At 43.5% G+C, this 18,991-nt stretch overlaps 1 protein-coding gene across 1 annotated transcript in view; it reads left to right on the plus strand.

Annotated features, from left to right (window-relative positions):
* LOC147600470 (nesprin-2-like) overlaps positions 1–18,991 on the plus strand; it is a 179,840-nt gene that overhangs the window by 133,786 nt on the left and 27,063 nt on the right. The window contains 11 exon segments of the mRNA XM_086750184.1: positions 1,561–1,740; positions 2,070–2,198; positions 2,755–2,909; positions 3,223–3,370; positions 4,641–4,735; positions 6,111–6,345; positions 7,769–7,963; positions 8,725–8,850; positions 10,779–10,934; positions 15,745–15,903; positions 16,877–17,043. Coding sequence (XP_086606310.1) covers positions 1,561–1,740; positions 2,070–2,198; positions 2,755–2,909; positions 3,223–3,370; positions 4,641–4,735; positions 6,111–6,345; positions 7,769–7,963; positions 8,725–8,850; positions 10,779–10,934; positions 15,745–15,903; positions 16,877–17,043 — 1,745 coding nt within the window.

Below are 18,991 nucleotides of genomic sequence, written 5' to 3' on the forward strand. Positions count from 1 at the left end.
CTTCTACAGTCTTCAAATTGGTTTTATTTGGTACTTTTTTTGGCCTGGTCTGATAAGTTCACAGATTTCTGAGCTTATTAGATTATTCTAAATGCTTTTGACATTAGGCAAATGAGATCTCATGCTGAGACCACAGGGTACATGTGACTCTCTCAGGCAGCAAAGCTGTCATTAGGTTCTGACATTTTTGGTTTCTTCAGACTGCAATAAAGAAATGTAATAATCCTTATTTCGGGACAGAGCAATGATTCACCATGCTTTATGAACCTCTAGGCACATATTGGAAGAAGTCCACAGTGCTCCATTAAAAGTGGCCAATTAAGAAACTTTACATCATGGGAAAGGGAACTCATCTATTTCTTCCTGTGTCAGAAAAACCTGACAGCAGCAAAGCTTAGACCAAAACGTTTTCACTTTCTTCTGATCTATTAATGGCTATGACATAACTTCATCAATATGTCTGCAAAAAGGCATCACATGTTCTGGAAATTCGGGGGAAGAGTTTTGCACCTACTAAGCAAGGCACGACTACTAGAGTGCCATTAGCTCTGCAGAGCCTGTCCTGGTGTGTGTGGGTAGGACACACGGAGTTTATTGTGGTTTTTGAAAGTGGTGAGTTAGAAGTATGGGGATCAGTGATACGGCTTATGAGTTAGGTGTACTTGAAAACACATGTGCATTACAAAACTGTATTTTAATCTCTCTAATCTTTTCCTCTAGTAGATATTAGGAAAGATTATGGTTTTATGGAACTCTGTCGCCACAATAAATAGTCACACAGCGAGAATAAGAAATCAAAATGGGTTATTTACTAAGTGGCTGAAGTGGCAGTTGGCAATGTGATCCATTCCAAAGACAGGGGTCAGGGACTGAGAGCCATTTTGCTTTTTAGGGAAACATGTCTGCTCTTCGATAGCAAAGCATCTTTGTTCATTACTCACAGAAAAGACAATATAGAGTGGCAAATTCCAGGGAGTTTCATGGCTAAAAGTAAATGACAGTTCTAGAAATAGGTACAATAGAGGATTACATTTTCCCATTCCTTGTCCAGGTGAAAAAAAATCAAGTACATTGAACGAGTATAAAATGACTCTCTTTTATTGTACTGCCTTTAGAGCTTAATTTTATAGAATCATTTCTGTAGTAAAGGGGAACAAATAAAACCAGAACCATAGTCCTCAGTCACTAGGGGATCCGAAGTACTGGTATGTTGGTAACATAACAGCATTTCTCATCTGCAGCATGGGCCAGTTTTCCATTCTGTAGAGAGGGATGTGCTGATGTCTCCCTCTGATCTCCTCTGTAGCAGTAGTATCCCACTGCCTGGTGTTCCACTCAGCTTTGAACTGTGCCTTTACCAGCACTAGAGTCAGTGGATGCAATGCCCATTATCCTCCAAGAAAAGACTGAAGCTTTCACCAGAGCTGAATCTGGCTCCCGGAGGAGATCAACAGAAAGAGCTTAGTTTCAGCAACAAAAGATCCTAAATGAAAGTGGCACATGAATGACGATCTGATTGATTTGCTGACTTGTTTTTTTTCTTTCCCCTTCCCTTACCAGAGGTTACAGCATGGCCTTCAAAACATAACAGTGTGCTGTATGCAGTCTTCAGTGCTGGCTGATCGAGTCAAACAGCAGGCTGGGACAGCTGCACAAGCCATGCTGTTGGAGAAGCTGCAGCCGCTCCACAGAGCATACTATTTGGAAAAGATGTTGCAGAGGAAATTAGATGAATATGAGGTATTTTTTTAATATTAAATTAGCTGTCTGTGCGAGGTAACTTCTTCACGAGAGCCCTGTAGTTCTTGACTTGAAATGAAATTTCAGTAAAATTAAGCTGGACAACATGATGAGCTCTGTAAAGAAATAATACATGAAGCCAGAGGGACAGATGAAGGAAGGGTTTTCACCCTTCCTACCTGTTTGTGTTGCTCTAACAAGCCTTAGTAGGCATTGGAATTTGCATTTAACGTGTTTGTTTTCCTGATGATACCGCTTATTGCTGCTTTTTCTATACTAAATATGTATATTATGTCATAATTAACATAAACATGCAATATTTACCCTAGTTCAAGCTTTCACAACTGGAGGATTTCAACAACTGCCTTGAAACGCTGGAGGGTCAAGTCAAGAATTGCACAGACACCTTCGACAACCTCTGTCTAGAGGGAGAAACAGACAGCTCAGAATTGCTCATGGTATGTTTGGATTCCCAAGTACAGGAAGATACATACTCAGGATTTAAGTGTCTGTAGGACACCAGCTCTTGCCTGCTTCCAGAAGCTTTTTCTGTCCTAAGTGTCATAGTTAAAGCACTTCCATCAGAGTAACTATAATCTTGTGCAAAACACAAAAAGCACAATTACTTACGTTCGTAAGAACTCTAGAAATGCATTGCAGGCCAAACGCCTGCATGGAGGGGAGGAAAATCTGATAGATTTGAGGTTGATGGGATGTATTTTTATCCTGGCTTTGCTCGGGAGCTACACTGTTGCCCTCACTGTACGGTACAAAGTAAAACTGCAAGTACCAACTCTTGAGTGTCTGTTCAGTACTGTCGGAAAAAGCGGCCCTATGAATTGTGACTTTTTTGTTTCCTAAATTGTTTGAAGTTAACACAGAAATGTTGGGGGGTTTTGGGTGAGCATTTTGTATGCGTAACGTTCAGATGCTTCCTAAAGAAGAGGCTTCTCTATTTCTTTGAAATGAAAGAAAGGCTGTATGTTTTGCAATTAATTTTTTTTTTACTTTCAGAATCACACAGTGGAGCTTGCTGGACTTTCTCCAAGCATAGAGAGGTTGAATGAAGCAAGCATTAAGCTGCCACTCAGTGACTTCACCCTGAAGAAAATGCAGAGCCTGACTCGTCACTGGAGTCAGAATACAGCAGCTGCTCTGGAATGCTGCAGGTCTGAAATGCAAACAAAAAATGACTACTAACCATTTCCTTTTCTGTGAGGAAAATCAAACCAGCCCCTTTCTCAGGGGCTTTTCAAGTTGAATTCCTGCCCTTTCAACTTACTCCGGATTATTCAGTGGCTATTTGCATTCCAAGTCACTTGAAACAAAAATCTGGATGTTCATAGGCGAAGAAGGTAGCAAAGTGCCAAGCAAAACCCTGCTATGTTAGTATTGCTAACCACCACCTTGGACCATGTGCGAACATATCCAGAAAAACAACAACGACCACAACCGTTTCTGATTATTTCTTTTGTTTTACAGTGTGCTTGAGGAAACCAAAAATGATGAAAAGAAATTTCTTCAGAAATGTGAAAACTGGATGAAATTCCTAGAAAAAATTAAAGAGGCCCTAAAAACAAATATTCCAAGACGGTTTGAAGAACTGCAAGAGCAACAGAGAGTGTATGAGGTAAAGCTAACTCTAAAAATTGAAGCATCTTATTGAATGGTGAATCATAGAATCTTAGAATAGAATCATAGAATAGTTTGGGTTGGAAGGGAGCTTTAAAGGTCATCTAGTCCAACGCCCCTGCAAGGAGCAGCGGTGAAGGTAAATCACCAGAAAATAGTGTACCTCTTGAAATTGGATCTGGGCAGAGTTTTACAGAGCTTTTCACACTTTTGGAATGTGGCCTTGTACTTATTCAGAGGAAAACTTTGAAATGTGAAAATCCTTTTCCAAAATGGATAGAACCCTTTTTGCAGGGTAAGACATTTAGGAGTGTGTCCTTGAGTGTTGCATCGTGACCTCCTAGATTTCTCCAGCCCTGAAGTTACTCGCCTGTCTGCCTGTCCTACAGCGCTGAAGCCTGTGGCCTGTGACAGCTAGCTAGGCAGTTTGCTGGTGATCTGGCAGGAACCTTTGCACTTTCTGGAAGAACTGCATTTAAAACAAAATGTTTTCACAGCATATTTCCATTTTGACCCGTTCTTAGATTTTTGGTGGATATCTGTTTCAGTGGCATTTTTCCAAACCCTGTTTGTTACAGAGATAGCACTTCAGCCGTGTGTGACAGTATCCATTCAGGGGAGAAGGTACATTGCATGCTAGCAGTAGCATGTGGATGCAACTCTAAGCAAAGTATCTATCTATAGACTTTGTCCTAGTGCTGGGAGGATGCAAAATTCAGGAAAAAAAAAAAATCATGTGGTAATGCTAAACATCATGAACTGTTAGGGTGAGCTTTGTGCTGCTTCAGTGGACCAGAGCTTCACACTACCCAAAGTACTGCTGCTGTCCACAGAGTGTTAAGTCTCTGCATGTTACTGATATTCATGAGGGTCCACAGAAAGTTATTTTCTGTCTTTTACTTAGACTTCTCCAATTTGTTCATTGCAATGAAATTATTTATAGAATAAACTTCTGCTTGTTGTTATACCTTTTCTGTGGGTTTCTGTCTAGAATGCATTTCTCATGAATGAGTCCAGCAAACTCTAAGCTTCAGATTACCTGTTTACATTCAGCTCCTGGTGGGTTCTACTATCATATATGTGCAAATTCCTCCTGGTACCCAAAAAGTGTGGAATCTTTTAGGATGCATTTGACACTAGCACTTGAAAATAACAGAGCTTTCAGCATGTAAGATTAAATAAATGCTGTCAGTCGAGAGGAGTAGAAACAACTTCCATAGAAAAGGCTGTTCAGTGACTAGTTAAAACTGTTGTTCTCATATTTTCAGATGCTGCAAACTGAGATTTCCATAAATCAGCAGACATTTAATTCTATCATAGCAAAAGTTCTACTCTCCTTGGAATACGGAGAAGCAGAGAAAAGGTAATCTATTTGCTTTCCTCCCAAAGATCTTGGTAATTCAATGAATATGCTCTCTTCCTTGGAGTTGGTATTGAATCTTTGCTGTCATGAGGACATAAACCCAAAATCTGGGTTCACTGGGTTCACTCTTTAAATAACCCCCTGGCACATCTTGCAAAAGCGTGAGGAGGTGTAGTGAGAAAGAAACAGAGGTGCCCTGGCCAGACTGCATTTTGAACAGTAAGTGGATGTTCTGGCTAACAAAAATAATTGCTCCGGGACAGGAAGCTTCCTTGTCTACTGCTACCCAGCACTTGTTGAAACTACAACCGTGGTCAAGAAGGTACCTTCGTACAGTGGGTAATGAGGATGCTGCATATGAAAGATCCTGTCTCTCCCTAGACCTCTCTACTTTTTAAAGTGCAGAGGAGTGAGACTATCCATGTTTCCCCTGGCATGCATGACAGGGCATTAAGTCATCAGCCACGCAACCCAAAAGATAAGGTAGCTAAACCTGGTTTTTATCAGTAGGATCTTATACTTTTCTCTTAATCAACGTAGAGTGAGAAGCAGCAAGTAATATTTGTGAGCAGAGGTTCAACTGCCGCGGGCATGTTTGCTGTGCAGATGTTACCCCTCTCTGCCAGAGCTTGCTGCTTGCAGAGAGCTGGCAGGACAGAATGTGTGTTCCCCTCAGTCACTTCAGTGTGAGGTCCACAGCTTGGCTTAAAGCTGCCAGAGAGGGTAGGGCTAAACTAAGGACAGCTGCTGGGTTTTGTGTAGAAGCTGGCCCCACAGACACAGGTGTTTGTATAAGAGCTAATCTGGGGACCATGGTGTCCTGCAGAGGAGCAGAACTGATAGATGGAGGGTGTCTTAACCACTCCAGCTAGATCTGCTGGATCATCTAACCACGTTGCAGGAACGCCTAAACAACTGAATGTGTTGAATAACAACACAGAGCCTTTTCACTTTGCAGTTAGGTCCCGCTGGTGTAGGATACAGTGACGGCTGAACTCCCACTTAGAGACTGGTAAAAGCACAGATCAATTTTGCAGCATAATCAGAGACCTCATCTCACTTGCACTGACCTTCTCATTCTTCAGAGAAGTGTTAAGTGTATATTGTTTCTGTGATTGCTGCACCCTGTGTGTTGTTATACCACAAGAGCAAGAATGACTTGCATTATCCATTCTTGTATCACATAAAAGGTTTTTTGGATTGCTTAAAAGAGGAAATATAGAGAGCAGGGCTGAGCTTAGGGCTGCACAGAGGTTTTTGCATAGTTGCGTATTGTAATGGGAACACAATATTGCAAATGGAAATCAGTCACAGTTATTGTAAAATGCAACCTTGAGGTCAAAATATATTAACACTCAACATTTGTAATTTTCAGAACAGAGTTTATTTCCAAGCTCACATTGCTGAAAGAGCAGTGGCAGAATGTTACCCGGCTGGTTCAGCAGAGGAAGAAAGATATTGATGGACTCGTGAGCCAGTGGCAGCTTTTCAGGAGTTCCAGGCAGAGTCTCAGCAGATTTCTTGCTGATAGAAAAAGCTTCTTCGCAGCTGTGAAAAGCCAGGATTGCTATAGCCCTTACGAGCTTAGAAATCTAATTCATGACTTCAAGGTACTGTATTTATGTCTCATCAATGTAATATCTGTGGGTTTTTTCTCAGACTGAAATTACTTCTGCCAGTAAGGTAAAAAACTTTAAAATCACATGCTTTTTGGGGAAAAGCAGTTGCTGACGCTTTTTCTTAAAGCTGAGCACAGATGAGGAAACAGTGACATTGTGAAAGGCTCATTATACTAGGAAACTTCCTGGTCAACGTTGTCATTCAGTAGCCTTGTATGCTTTAAAAATATTAACTGATATGAACATGGAAATGCAGGGTGCCCGGGAGATTAGGCAGGAACCCTGGGCAGCAGGTACCCTCTAGGTCTGCGCGCACTTTACTGACATGGCTGCTGAACGCAGGCCTTGCGGTTTGCCTGAAGGGAGCAGGCACACGTGTGGCAAGACAGACCACATGGATCCTGTGTGTGCAGGAACGGGCAGGAGGTCCAGGAGCAGAGGATAAAGCACTTGCAAGGGGGTCTGTCCTTGGAGCCACCGCTCCAGGATGCATAAACCTGGGCAGCAGTTCTTCAGGGCAGCGAGTTGTGCACTTTATGTGCAGGGGAAAAAAATATTTTTCCTTTGTTAATTTGGGGTATCTTGGTTTTAAATTTAATTATGCACCTCCTTGTTTTGTAAGAAAGTAAAAGCAAGCAGTGAACCTGATTGCTGCTTGAGGCAATCGAAAACCTTTCAGAAAACCATTATTGAATGCTATTTGCTTGGTCCAAAATTTATTGTATTCCCACACACTTAATGTTGATGGATTAACACATTACCAGTATTCCATTGGCGCTTGCCCTGTTTATTTCATCTTTATTTTTACCTGCTGTGTAAAGGTGATTTTCAGTAGTTTTTACCAGTTAGTGCTCATGCTTTTCCGTGGTGAGAGAAGCCAGAAGGTCTTCTCCCTCTTACTCCAAATTGCCCTTCCCTCCTGCTGTTGTTTTACAGAAAGAAACAATGATCATATCTGCTTGCGTTATAGACCAGTTTGTGTTGTAGGCAAATTATTATTCATGGCTTACTTCATTTGGAGTTTGTCATAATTAACAGAGCTGTTATCTCTGAAAAATTTGTCTTAAGTTGTTGATGCTAGAGGTGCTAAGAGAACTTAAAACTGGTTTTTTATTCAGAATAACTCAGACAACTGAATTTCCATCTTTTTGTAACCGCTGCACTTTCACTCTATAGATTCAGTCTGTGAAAAACTATTGCAGAGTTTTATAGATCAGAAGATCAGAAATAATCTGATTTTTCTGAAATTACAAGAGCAGATAGAAGATCTATTCATTACTCTTTCATGAACATGAACAAACTAGTGCCTTGTAACTGCCTTTGTGAGTCTTCTTCCCAAGTGCGCTTGGGAGTGCGCTTCTAATGCTTGTCAAGAACAGCTTAGAAACTTAATTTTTTTTTTTCTTTTTTAAAGAGTAAAGCAGCCGTTCTTCAGAGGTGGCAAACCACCTACTCCTTAATCATTGATGTTGGGGAGAAGTTACGCACTGTCTCCGATCCCCAGACCAACGCTGTTCTCCAGGAGGAGCTCAGCCAGTTACAGCAGAGTTGGGGGCACAGCCAGGTCCTGCTGGAGAAGAGCAAGATGCAGATCAGCACCACCTTGCAGGTAGATGATGCCCTCCCCAGGGAGAAGCAGCACCTGCTTCTCTGGCATTGGGTCTCAAGAGCTTCCCTGTCCCACTATCCCCAGGGCAGGCAAATGCTGAGCTGCTGATCGCTGGTCCTCCGAGGGAAGTGCCTGTGATGCGCCATCAGGGCTTGTGGGAAGTTATAACTGCAGTTCACTGATTCTGCAAAAGGAAATGGGGCTGGCATCCATTTGTTGCTACAATGGATGTTTTCCTGCTCTGATTGTTCTCATGCTCCCCATGGCCTGGAGCTCTCTCCTGCTTTGGGCCATGAAGCCTGAGCTAAAATTTAGCTTAGAGGGAGTTGGCATGACTCATTGCTCCTCCTGTTGTTGCACCTCTAAACAGAGGGGTAGGTCTTATTTATTTCCTTAGAGCAATGAATTTGCTTTCATGGCTAGACAGCACATAGGTATGTCTTAAAATTGAATACTGTCAACGATACAATCCCAGGCCCAAAAACAATGCTTAAAGCCTCTTGGGTTGGACAAAACAAAATGAGCAGAAATGCTCTGGTAAGGCAAACCTTAAATACAAGAGAGGGTTCAAGTTCTGTAAATCCATGCATCAAATTATTGTGGGTGGTACTGCGTATCAAACAGAAAATCCAAGTAACCAGAGCACATGATTATTTACTTCAGTGGGTTGAAGAGGCTATTTTGTACCACACCCATATGGTTCAGTGTGTCATGATAAAGTATCTTAACCGTTTATAACTTCCTTGGGTCTCCCTGAGCAGCATTGGGACTGCTGTGAAGAGCAGATGAAGGAATTGGAAAGCAGGCTGCGAGAGCTGAAGGAGAAAGTAAAAGATACACTTCCAGTTGAACATGAAGAGCTCCACAAAGCCAAGGAACACATTAAGGTATTGAACAGCCATGTCATATTGAAATAGATGTAGTCTTTGCACAACACCTGATCCCTGAAAAATTGATTTTCCCTCTTACCTGGTCTTCAGTGACACTGAATTTCTCTCCTTCACACCATCCTGATTGCTGCCAGTCTGCAAAGTTCAGCTGACCAAAAAGATTACAAGAGGAGTAGTAGTGTTTGGATTTTTTTTTTCCTGCTTCTGCTCCCTTTCCACAGTCTGAACAAACAGTTGCTGGAACAAAAGGGAAAAACTCCCTGTTCTCAGCTCAGTTGGCTGCCATCCTAATGGCTGAATCTCCCTTTCTTTTTTCCCAATGCATTTTGACCAGGGAGCTCCTCAGCTGGAGGAGAGACCTTGTAAGTCTGCACAGCACCATGCACACCTGTGGGATCTGAGAATAATTAAAGAGAAGGAAAAGTAAGAGTAAGGGAGTGGCAAAAGCCCTTGCAGCCCATAGTGCACCATAAAAATTAAATGGCAAGGAAAGCATTTCCAAGGGATAGGAGACATTTTGTCTGGACTGGTCAGTCTTTCATCATCCTTTTATGAAGTGAATTGTTGGTCTATGTAGTGGGAACAAATAAGCTTATTAACGAGCCAAGGCTTTGAACTCATTATCAGCTGTCTGAAATCTTCTTAGTGGGTGCTGGCTGCCTTTCCCACAGCAGCAGTCTTGCTGTAGCCCTGAATTATTTGTGAGATGGCAGCACACAGCTCCTGCCTCTTATTCCAGTAAGAGAAATTCAGCTGCAGAGGCGTTTGGGTCAAGACAGTGCCAGTGCAGTTGCTGCTCTTGGGTGTCACAGCATAAAAAAGGACCATGGGCCAGAAGGGACCTCCTTACCTCTCCCTGCATTTCACTCTTCTGTGGAATAAAGCTGGTTTTCTCTCAGGCCTGAGCCTTATCCAAGGCTAGCAAAATCCCATGAAACTCCATCGTTAGCTCCACTAATGCAGGAATTGTTAAGATATATAAATACATGTGTGCACATCGGTAGGGAGTAATTTGTTGGGAGCTCAGGTACAATTTTAGTCTCAGGTTTGTTTGTTTGTTTGTTTGTTTTTTACTCCAGTGTTGAACCTGATCAGATTTTTATTATTATTTAGGTAAGTAACTGGATCAAAAGGCCTGTGAAAATGTTCACAGGGCTTGCACCAGATACTTCTGAGACAAACACAATTTTCTTTCCCGTTAAAATGAGACAAATTGGATGGGACCGAGTATCTCGACTGTAGAGTTTGCCACCTGTACGCAGTGATGTCCCTGCTTTTTATGTGACAGTCTTAACACTGATAAAGAAAACGCAGAACCTTGTTAGAAAGAGAAAGGGGAAAGAAGCAGGAGAGAGAGGTGTTTCTGTGACTGAGCAGCTTAAAAGCTGTATATTTCTGGGAAATCTAAGTGCCTGTGAAATAATTCATTAGAGAAGGGAACCAATGTTAATTTTTTAGCATTTAAATAAATAACCTGAAATTGGACCAAATGCAAGTGGAAAGCAATTTGGCCAAAAAAAAAAAAAAATAAAAAAACACAAAAAAAACAACCAAACAAACAAAAAACACAAAACAAAACAAAACAAAACCCAAGGAAATGGGCAGGTTCCTTCCTGGATGTGAAACCCCAAAGGCTGCCCTGGAGCGTGGGGAGCAGCAGGGGAGCAGCAGGGGGTCAGGCAGCCTTTCGGCACTTTTGGATGCCGCGGAGGCTGCGGGAATCGGCAGCAGCTCCGCGCTGGGCTGCGGTCGGGCCCGGAGCCGGAGCCAGGGGGACCCCGTCCAGCCCAGCCGGAGAGCGCAGCACCAGCGCCTGCACGTTCCCCTCGTCTCCTCCCCCACAGGCCAGGCAGGGGATTAGCGAGCAGGTTTGGAAACCGGAGGAGCTTAGTGCCAAGCCTTGGTCTGGGTGCGTTTCCATGCAGGAGCTGGAGCAGTCGCTGGCAGCCTGGGCCCACGACATGAAGGAGCTGCGGGCCAGGGAGAGGCAGGTGTCCCACTGCATCCCCAGCGAGAACGTGATGGTGCTCCAGGAGCAGGTGGAACATCTGCACGGACAGTGGGAAGAGCTCTGCTTGCGAGTAAGTCTTCCGCCTCCTCTGGGGTTTTATAGCGGGATATTCATAGGACCTGGAAAAAAAAAAAAAAGCAGAACAGAGGGTTAGCAGACGGGATTTCCCTTGGGGTTGGCTTACTTTTGCAGTCTGCGTGGGGATGGGGCTGCTCCTGGTGCAGCTGACCAGGGCTGAAGTTTGCCCTTTGTTTCCTGGACCCAGGCTGCTGAGATTTTTTTTTTTTTTTTGCAAACCCTTTGCAAATGAGTGCCCGAATTGCACAGAGCTCACTTGCAGCTGTTTGCTGCAATAGGTGGCTTTGTTCTGGGCTGCCAAAGGGAGGGCGGGGAGGGGAGAGAGGGATAAACGCAGGGATTGCCTGAGGGTATGAAGCGGGGAAAGGGAGGGGGAGGTCTCTGCAGTCTGATGTTAAAAGCTAGGAGAGTTGAAGAGAACCGAAAGTGTTTAAATACTGACTCCCTGGGTTTAAACCCATTAAGAACTGACTTGTCTTTTCTGTAGCAGTAAAATACTGTGAAACAGTTGCATTCTTTGTGGCTTGTTGCTTTCTTACATGTAATTTAGTGCTGCATGTAAAATTGCTGGGGAGCATTTACCAGCGAGGTCACATGAACCTGATTCATTGGGTTATTATGCAGTGTGAATGTGTGTTTACTTTGCCCTGTTAACTGGACTGGAAGAAGTAAAATACTTCGGGGTCTTAAGTTACTCTGGATGGCTTTGCATGCCAGCAAGCCACATTCTTGCCTCTCTTCACTCACAAGTCAACAGCTTTTATTTCACAGTTTGTGAAGAAGTATTGAAGCACGTTAGTATTTTGTGTCTAACCCTTACTCAGGCAAAGGTAAAGCAAGCTTGGTGTGAATATTGCCAGGGTAATGAACAGCTATGTTGATCTCCCAAGCTTTGGTGTGATTAAATAGTTATTGGGTTCATTTTTTTTTGCATTGCAACGAGAAGAAATAATTTAGTATCTTTGCCTTAAACTGGACGGTTAATCTACAACCAGTGTTTTCTCTATTACTTTTTCTGAACTCTGGAAATGGTTCCAGAGATACCTTCCCCCCTCCTAAGAAACAGAAGCCATTATTTTTAAATCGAAGTGCCTGAACCATTTTCCTAATGGAAATCGGTAGTTAAGCCTACAAATGAGAGAACTTTGTTGTTTTTCCTGTTTTGGTGAACTGCTGACGACTGCTGTTTGAGCTGTTTTGAACAGCCCTGAAAATTAAGCTGTCTTTTCTTATGTACCCCACTACAGTCTGTCCAGGTAGTAATTTCAGTTCAGATTTTATTCAAAATTTCCATTTTAATTTCCTGAGGGAACAATGTTTAGTTCAGCCTGTCTTGGAGAGAAGAAACGGGTGACATTAATGTGGCTGTGTGAGGCACACAAAAATCTGTAATGGGAGGAATCCGTTCAGTGCTGCAGTGGAGGGACGCACTGAAATGTTCGCGCAGCCCAAGTGAGCCTCCGGAGAGCCCGCACTGGTGCTCAGCGCCGGACACAAGGGTAGGAAAGCAGACTGCATCTGTTCTGCTGCCAGCACAACTCCTTTGTTTTGGCTAACAAATTAGAGGAGTCAAGATGTATTGTGTGGGGAAAAAATCCAACTCTGCAGTTTAAATGCAGAAAGCTGAAAGCCTTCTAAGAGCGAGATGCGGCTGCAGCTGTCGCAGCCACGGGATAGGGACAACCAGCTGCCTGTGCCGGACTGGGCAGGGACACAAACACACTGAGTGAGCAGATGCGCTCAAGGGATTAGCGTTCACTTAGCAGCCCTTGCAAGGTACATGTAGGTCAAAGATTTAGCTGTTCACACCAGCAAGTATCCTGTCCTGATGAACGCTAGCATACGGGTTGCATGCCTGGGCCTTGATATTCTTTTGGCCTCCCTTGGGATTGCCCACATGGCTCCTGCTTCACGCTCTGGATGCAGAACTGGAGCTGGTATCCCAGGCAGCTGCTCTGAGGAGAAAGTGCTCAAAGCGAGGCCTGGTTTGAGGGGCTCGTTCCTAGAAGCTTGTCTGGGATTTTTTAATCTCATTCCTGTTTGTTGTAGTATAACCCCAGTCGGGACCAGACTACACAGTCTCTCTCTCACTCCCCCCACCCTCCCAGAGAACAGGGAGAGAGAATGTAAGAAAAAAGGCTCCAGGTTTGAGACAGGGACAGGGAGAAATCCTTAAAGTTACCGTGACGGGCAAAACAGACTCGACTTGGGAAAAAAATAATCATTTATTCCTAAAAGCAAAGCAGGAGAACGAGAGGGAGAACAAGATAACTTCCCCCCACACCTCCCTCTTCCCGGGCTTAACATTATCTCTACCACCTTCCCCCCATCCTCCAACCCAAGCGGCACGGGGGGGTGAGTTATGTAGGGGGGACAGAGGGAATGGAGGTTACGGTCAGTTCATCACATGTTGCTTTACGCTTTACTGAATTTACAGTTCATCCCCTCGCTGGGGGAAGAACTCCTCACATTCCTCCCACGGGCTGCAGTCCTTTGTGAAACTGCTCCGGCGTGGGTCATCTCCTCCACGGGGTGCAGTCCCTCTGGAATGGCTGCCCCAGCGGGCCCTCCACGGGCCACAGCCTCCTTCAGGCATCCGGCTGCCCCAGTGTGGGGTCCTCCACGGGCTGCAGGTGGATCTCTACTCCTCCATGGGCCTCCATGGGCTGCAGGGGGACAACCTGCTCCACCATGGTCGTCACCACAGGCTGCAGGGGAATCTTGGCCAGGAGCCGCATCACTCCTCCCTCTCCTTCTTCACTGACCTTGGCGTCTGCGGCTGTTCCTCTCAGAAGAAATTCTTCACAACAGGCAGGCAGACGCCTCTCAGGTTCTCTTCACATCTCCTCTCCTCTCCACTTCTTGCAGCCGGGCCGGGCCGACTCGGGCGCAGTCGGCCGCCTGGTGGGAGGCCAGACGGTGAGGCCTGCAAGGCCTACAAGGCTCGTGCCTCCCCCTCTCTGCCCCAGCTCTACGTCTTCACATCTCTTTTTTTTTTTCTTGTTTTCCCCTTCTTAAATGCGTTATTGCAGAGGTGTTATCAGGGAACATTCTGCTACCAATTGGCTCGGCCTTGGCCGGCAGCGGGTCCGCCCTAGGCCCGGCCGAGTCCACTGAACAAAGGGGAACAACTTCTAGCAGCTTCTTACAGAAGCTGCTACCATAGCCCCCCCTCACTAAACAAAACCAGAACACTGTTTTACTCCCAGTCTGTATTGCTTAGTCAGTGCTTCCTGCTTTTAAAATCCTGCCTTCCCCATGCTTAGCAGGCAAAAATGGAGTGAGGATCATTTCAGGATTCCATGATGGTTTTCCAGATACAAATAGTCTTTTCTTCTACGGACCAAGTTAACTTGCCTCTGCACATGGGAGATGCTACAAGTGGTAGAGGAAGGATGAGAGATTTTCCCTTCGTATCTCTGAGGGTACAAGGGAGCATCCCAGAGCAGTGGCCCTCTTAGAGAGACTCTCAGAGGTCCCTGGGGTCTCCAGGAGACTTCTTCCCAGGGAGAACTTTGGAGATTGTTTCCCTGTGTCCTAAGGCAGTGTGTTTGACTTCCTCTCTTTGCTTAGATCAGCATGAAAGATTTAGAAATCACTTTCACCTTCCCATCCCCTCCTTAAAAAAAGTCAGAATTAGAGGACAAAAGCGATAGAGCAGGAGATCATTTGGTGTCTCCTGTTTTGATCCCGGTGTTAGGTGGAGCTGATCTTGCTTCCACACTACACACTTAAACTTCACTCTGAGGTACAAAATAGTGTTAGAGATTAGTCTAGGAGAATCAGTAATGGAATTCTGAGGAGTCATATGCTGTATGGGGTGCATGTGAGATGTGAAGAGGGAGTGTTTCCTGCCATGGAGTGATATTTAGAGTGGCCATTTGCAGCCAAGGCAAGCCAAATGTTTTGCTCAGTCTTTGCACAAAGTTTATTGCTGAGGGTGAGGGGTTAGTTGTTTGTCTTGTTTTGGTTTAGTAGAACTTGTACCATTTTTCACTTCCTTTGTCCCATGTATCTTGGTACAGGAATCCATCGAGGTAGATAAATGAATACAAGTATTTATTTAAGACCCCTAGGCTAGAAATAACCGCTAGTAGCCAGTGGAAGAGTGACCCTGCTTCTTTCTGAGATGTTGGAGCAGTGATACCAGCTTTGCTGGTTCAGGCAGCATCAGACCTTAATTTCTCTGTCTAGACAGTTTGTTTATCCATCCTGGCAAATGTAATTCTGAGGGAAAAAAAATAATCCATAGTTTTCAATAAAAAGGATAGATTCTTGATGCTGATTTTTTTGGAAGTTCTCCAAGAGCAGGTGAGCAAATGGTAAGAGAAGAGGGAAGTTTTCCTAGAGAGAAAATAATTGTAGCCAGTAGTTGCAAAGTTTCTCTTAGAGTTGTAGAAAAATGAGAACTTACCTAGGTGTTATTTCTCTTGTGTTATATATGAGACCGTATGTAGTAATTATATATTTTTTTATTCCTTCTGTGTTTGGCATTTTCAGGTTTTCACTGAGTAATCTTTAAATTGTTATGTAAGCTCATCATTTATAAAGCTGTTGCTCAGTTTAATTCTTCTGAGGGAGAGAATCTGGTGTTTGCTAGTCAGCTCTTGGCCCTGCTCTCCAAAATAAGATGTAATAACAGTCTGCCTCCTGGCTTTGAAAGGAAAGCTGGAGATATTTGATAACTGCTCCTGCAAAATGGAATGTGATCAAATGCAGACTAGCAATTAGAAGGCTCATAATTGCTGTTTTCCTTCCTGAGAAAGATATTTCCAGCAGTTCATGTGTGTGTTTATCCATAGGTGTCTCTGCGGAAGCAGGAGATCGAGGACAGGCTCAATGCCTGGCTTGTGTTCAATGAAAGGAATAAGGAGCTCTGCTCCTGGCTGGTACAAATGGAAAGCAAAGTCTTGCAGACCGCAGATGTTAGCATTGAAGACATGATAGACAAATTGCAGAAGGTAAGTAGTGACACCACTTTTCTTCAATTGCAGTCTGATAGCTCGTTATAGAGACACCATTCCTTATTTCTTCCTTACTTCTTGGAAGCAGTGTGTGATATAAAACCAGTGCATACAGGCTTTTGTGAGCAGATGGGCTTTTCTAGCCTCTGCTCTTACGTTCTTGATGTTCAGACTTGGAGCATAATGCAAAACAGAAATGCCACCTGGTTGCATTTAGTCATGGGGTCTGATGTGTTTGAGTTGCAGTGGCTCAGGGCTTTCCCTGCTGGAGATCAGGGGTGCTCTGGGAGCTTCTCACTGCTCTCACCACCTCCACCCGTGTCAGCAGTTACAAAACTGGTAGTCAGAGGGCAAAGAACAGATTCAAGGACGGATGCTTGTTCGCCTGGCTTTGTGTTCAGCCAGGCGAAGAAGAAGTTGCTTTACCCAAAAATCAAACCTAATTCTACCCCTTCTCCCTGGTAGTCAGTGCAGTTAATGCTTTTTAATACTTTCATGTTAGCTTGATTTTAATCAGGACCGTTATTTTGCTGCAGTGTTCTTCCCCATGGCTTAAAGGTCTCAATATCTAATCCCAGATCTCCTCTGGCTAAGAATACCAGCAAAATAAAGCCATCCTAAACTTGAATTTGGGTTCTTTTGAGGTAGCTTGATTGAAAAATTACGTTAAATCGGGAAAGCAGAGAAAGAATTAGAACATTAAACTGCTATTTTTAGGAGTACTTACTCCTGGCACTTGCAAGTCTTTAAGCTGCTTGGTTTTTTCATAGTGGCTTTGTTGTGAGAGTGCTTTTCCATTGAGGGTTTGGTTTGGTTTTGTTTTAAGCGAAAGAGTTTTACATGCTCATGTAGAAACCTCAGCCATCACAAGCTGACTTCACATCACACACGTGGGAAAAGAAGCAGATAGCTTTGTTTTGGTTGTGTTGTTTTGCCCGGGAACTAAGCAATGTTTGTGTATATTTATCAGGATTGCATGGAAGAGATAAACCTATTCAGTGAAAATAAGCTTCACTTGAAGCAAATGGGCGATCAGCTAATCAAGGGTAGCAACAAGACCCGAGCTGCAGAAATAGACGATAAACTCAACAAAATCAATGATCGCTGGCAGCATCTTTTAGATGTCATTGGAGCACGGTAAGAAAATGATTTTCAATGTTTTATAGGAGATAAAAGTCAGAGGCTGGTGTCCTTGACCATGAGAAACAGACTGACAGGACTTTTCAGTGAAAATTTATAATTGAGAGTCAAAGTAAACTGAAGTTAATGCTTTTTCGTTTTGGCTTGTTTCTGTATTATGCCACCAAATGTCTGTCTGTATTTCGAGGTAGAGGACAGAGTGTAAGAATTCATACAAAATGTAATTTTAATAATGTGAGCTATGTAAAAGAAAGAGTCAAAGTGATTTTTCTGTTGCATATGTTGAATTGCAGCTTAATTTTAAGGCAGTATGGTAGGAGTTCGTTTGGTCTCTTCAGGAGAGCCTCCTGTTTTAAGACAAGACTCTTCCACCCTATGTCCGAATGGACAAAATTTGTGACTAGACTCCTGGCCTGTCTCTGTAGACAGTCAGATTTATGTGAGCATAATACTCCTTTTTTACTTTGGAAAGTGTGTGAAATTTTATTTAATATTAGTTTCTTTACTCAGTCTGTTTCCTAAAAGCAACTGGAAGACCATAGCGTTGTTGTCCCAGATCTGGGTCCATCACCCGCTGTGCAAAGAGCCGATCCACACACAGAGGGGAGGTGTTGTCCTTGGTTGCGTGTGTGCCCGGGTATGGACGTCTGTCCCAAGACAGCACACCTTAAAGCTCTAAATTTTCTTTAATTTATACACAGAAACATTAACATAGTCCACTTTCTAATACATATGCATTGTTATTTTATTAAATGATTGGTCAGAACCTCTTTGCCTAGCATGTAAATTAGCAAGTATGTTCAGTCCTGTTTCTCCGCCTGCTTCTTCGTCAGTGGTACGATTTAGGTGGAGGGTCCGTAAGTCGGTGGTCGTGGTAACCCCTGCTGGAATTACCTTTCCCCTGGTTTCTTCAGTAGTTTGGCAGACCCGAGTAGTTCTTCAGGGGTTGCTGAAGGAGCAAGCATTTTATCATTTTATGCTTCTTGCTTTTAGACAGGTCAGGCAAAGGCACACTGTTTAAATTGTGCGTCTTTAACTAACGTTATTCTGGCTTCAAACCATTAAGGATCGGGCTACAGAAAGGGTATCTATAGCAGCAGTTAACTTGGTTATTAATCTGAATTTTACATTTTTAATGCTATTGCAACACCGTGAGTTTATATTTTAATTTCAGGGTCTTCTGCATGATGGTGCAACAGAAACTACTATCAGTTAAAATTAAAACAAAAAGCTGCATGATCTAGGCAATGACCTCTTCTTAAAGGTTTAAACACCTCTATTACACTTGACAGAGTTAAGAACATCATGATCATTTTAGTGTTAGCCTTACTGAGACGATCTTATTTCACTGCTATCTCTGAGTTTCTACCACAGCTTGAGGGGAAGATGCTGGGCTGGTCTCACTGCCTGCTCGAGTTTATTAGTAATCCAGAAATAACGAGGCTAACACCAAGTAAGTACTGGTCTAAACTTCTCTCCCAAGGTTTTGTTTTGCCTGTAAACCTCCTCTCTGGGCCCCCAGAAGCTCTCTTGCTCAGCTGACATTTGGGAAGATAAGGCGAGTGGTTGTGCTGTGACAATGTAGTGCTAAGTGAATCTTAATCAGGAATGAGATCTGAATTGATGGTGGCACATGAGCCGTGAATGATCAAGCAGAAGCTGCCTTCTTGAGATCTAACCCTTGGCAGGTAGTCTTGCAATGGTGGTCTCAAGGTGTCTTAGTGTTTGATCTGGTGTAGGAAAGAAAGCTTCGCTTTTATAACAGCACTTTTCCTGTTCTCATCTGATGGTAACATGTCGCTTTTAAAGCACTTTTGTGATCGTTTGTGTTCTGCTGTGTGTTGGTTTTGGATTGTAGTAATTTTAAAATGCAGATCAAAATGCACTGTTTTAAAACTGAGATAAACATGACACATTTCTAGTAATCTTTAGGAAAATATGCTAA

Source organism: Chlamydotis macqueenii, chromosome 5 (assembly GCF_036417535.1).
Source record: "Chlamydotis macqueenii isolate bChlMac1 chromosome 5, bChlMac1.mat, whole genome shotgun sequence".
Taxonomy (NCBI): Eukaryota; Metazoa; Chordata; class Aves; order Otidiformes; family Otididae; genus Chlamydotis; species Chlamydotis macqueenii.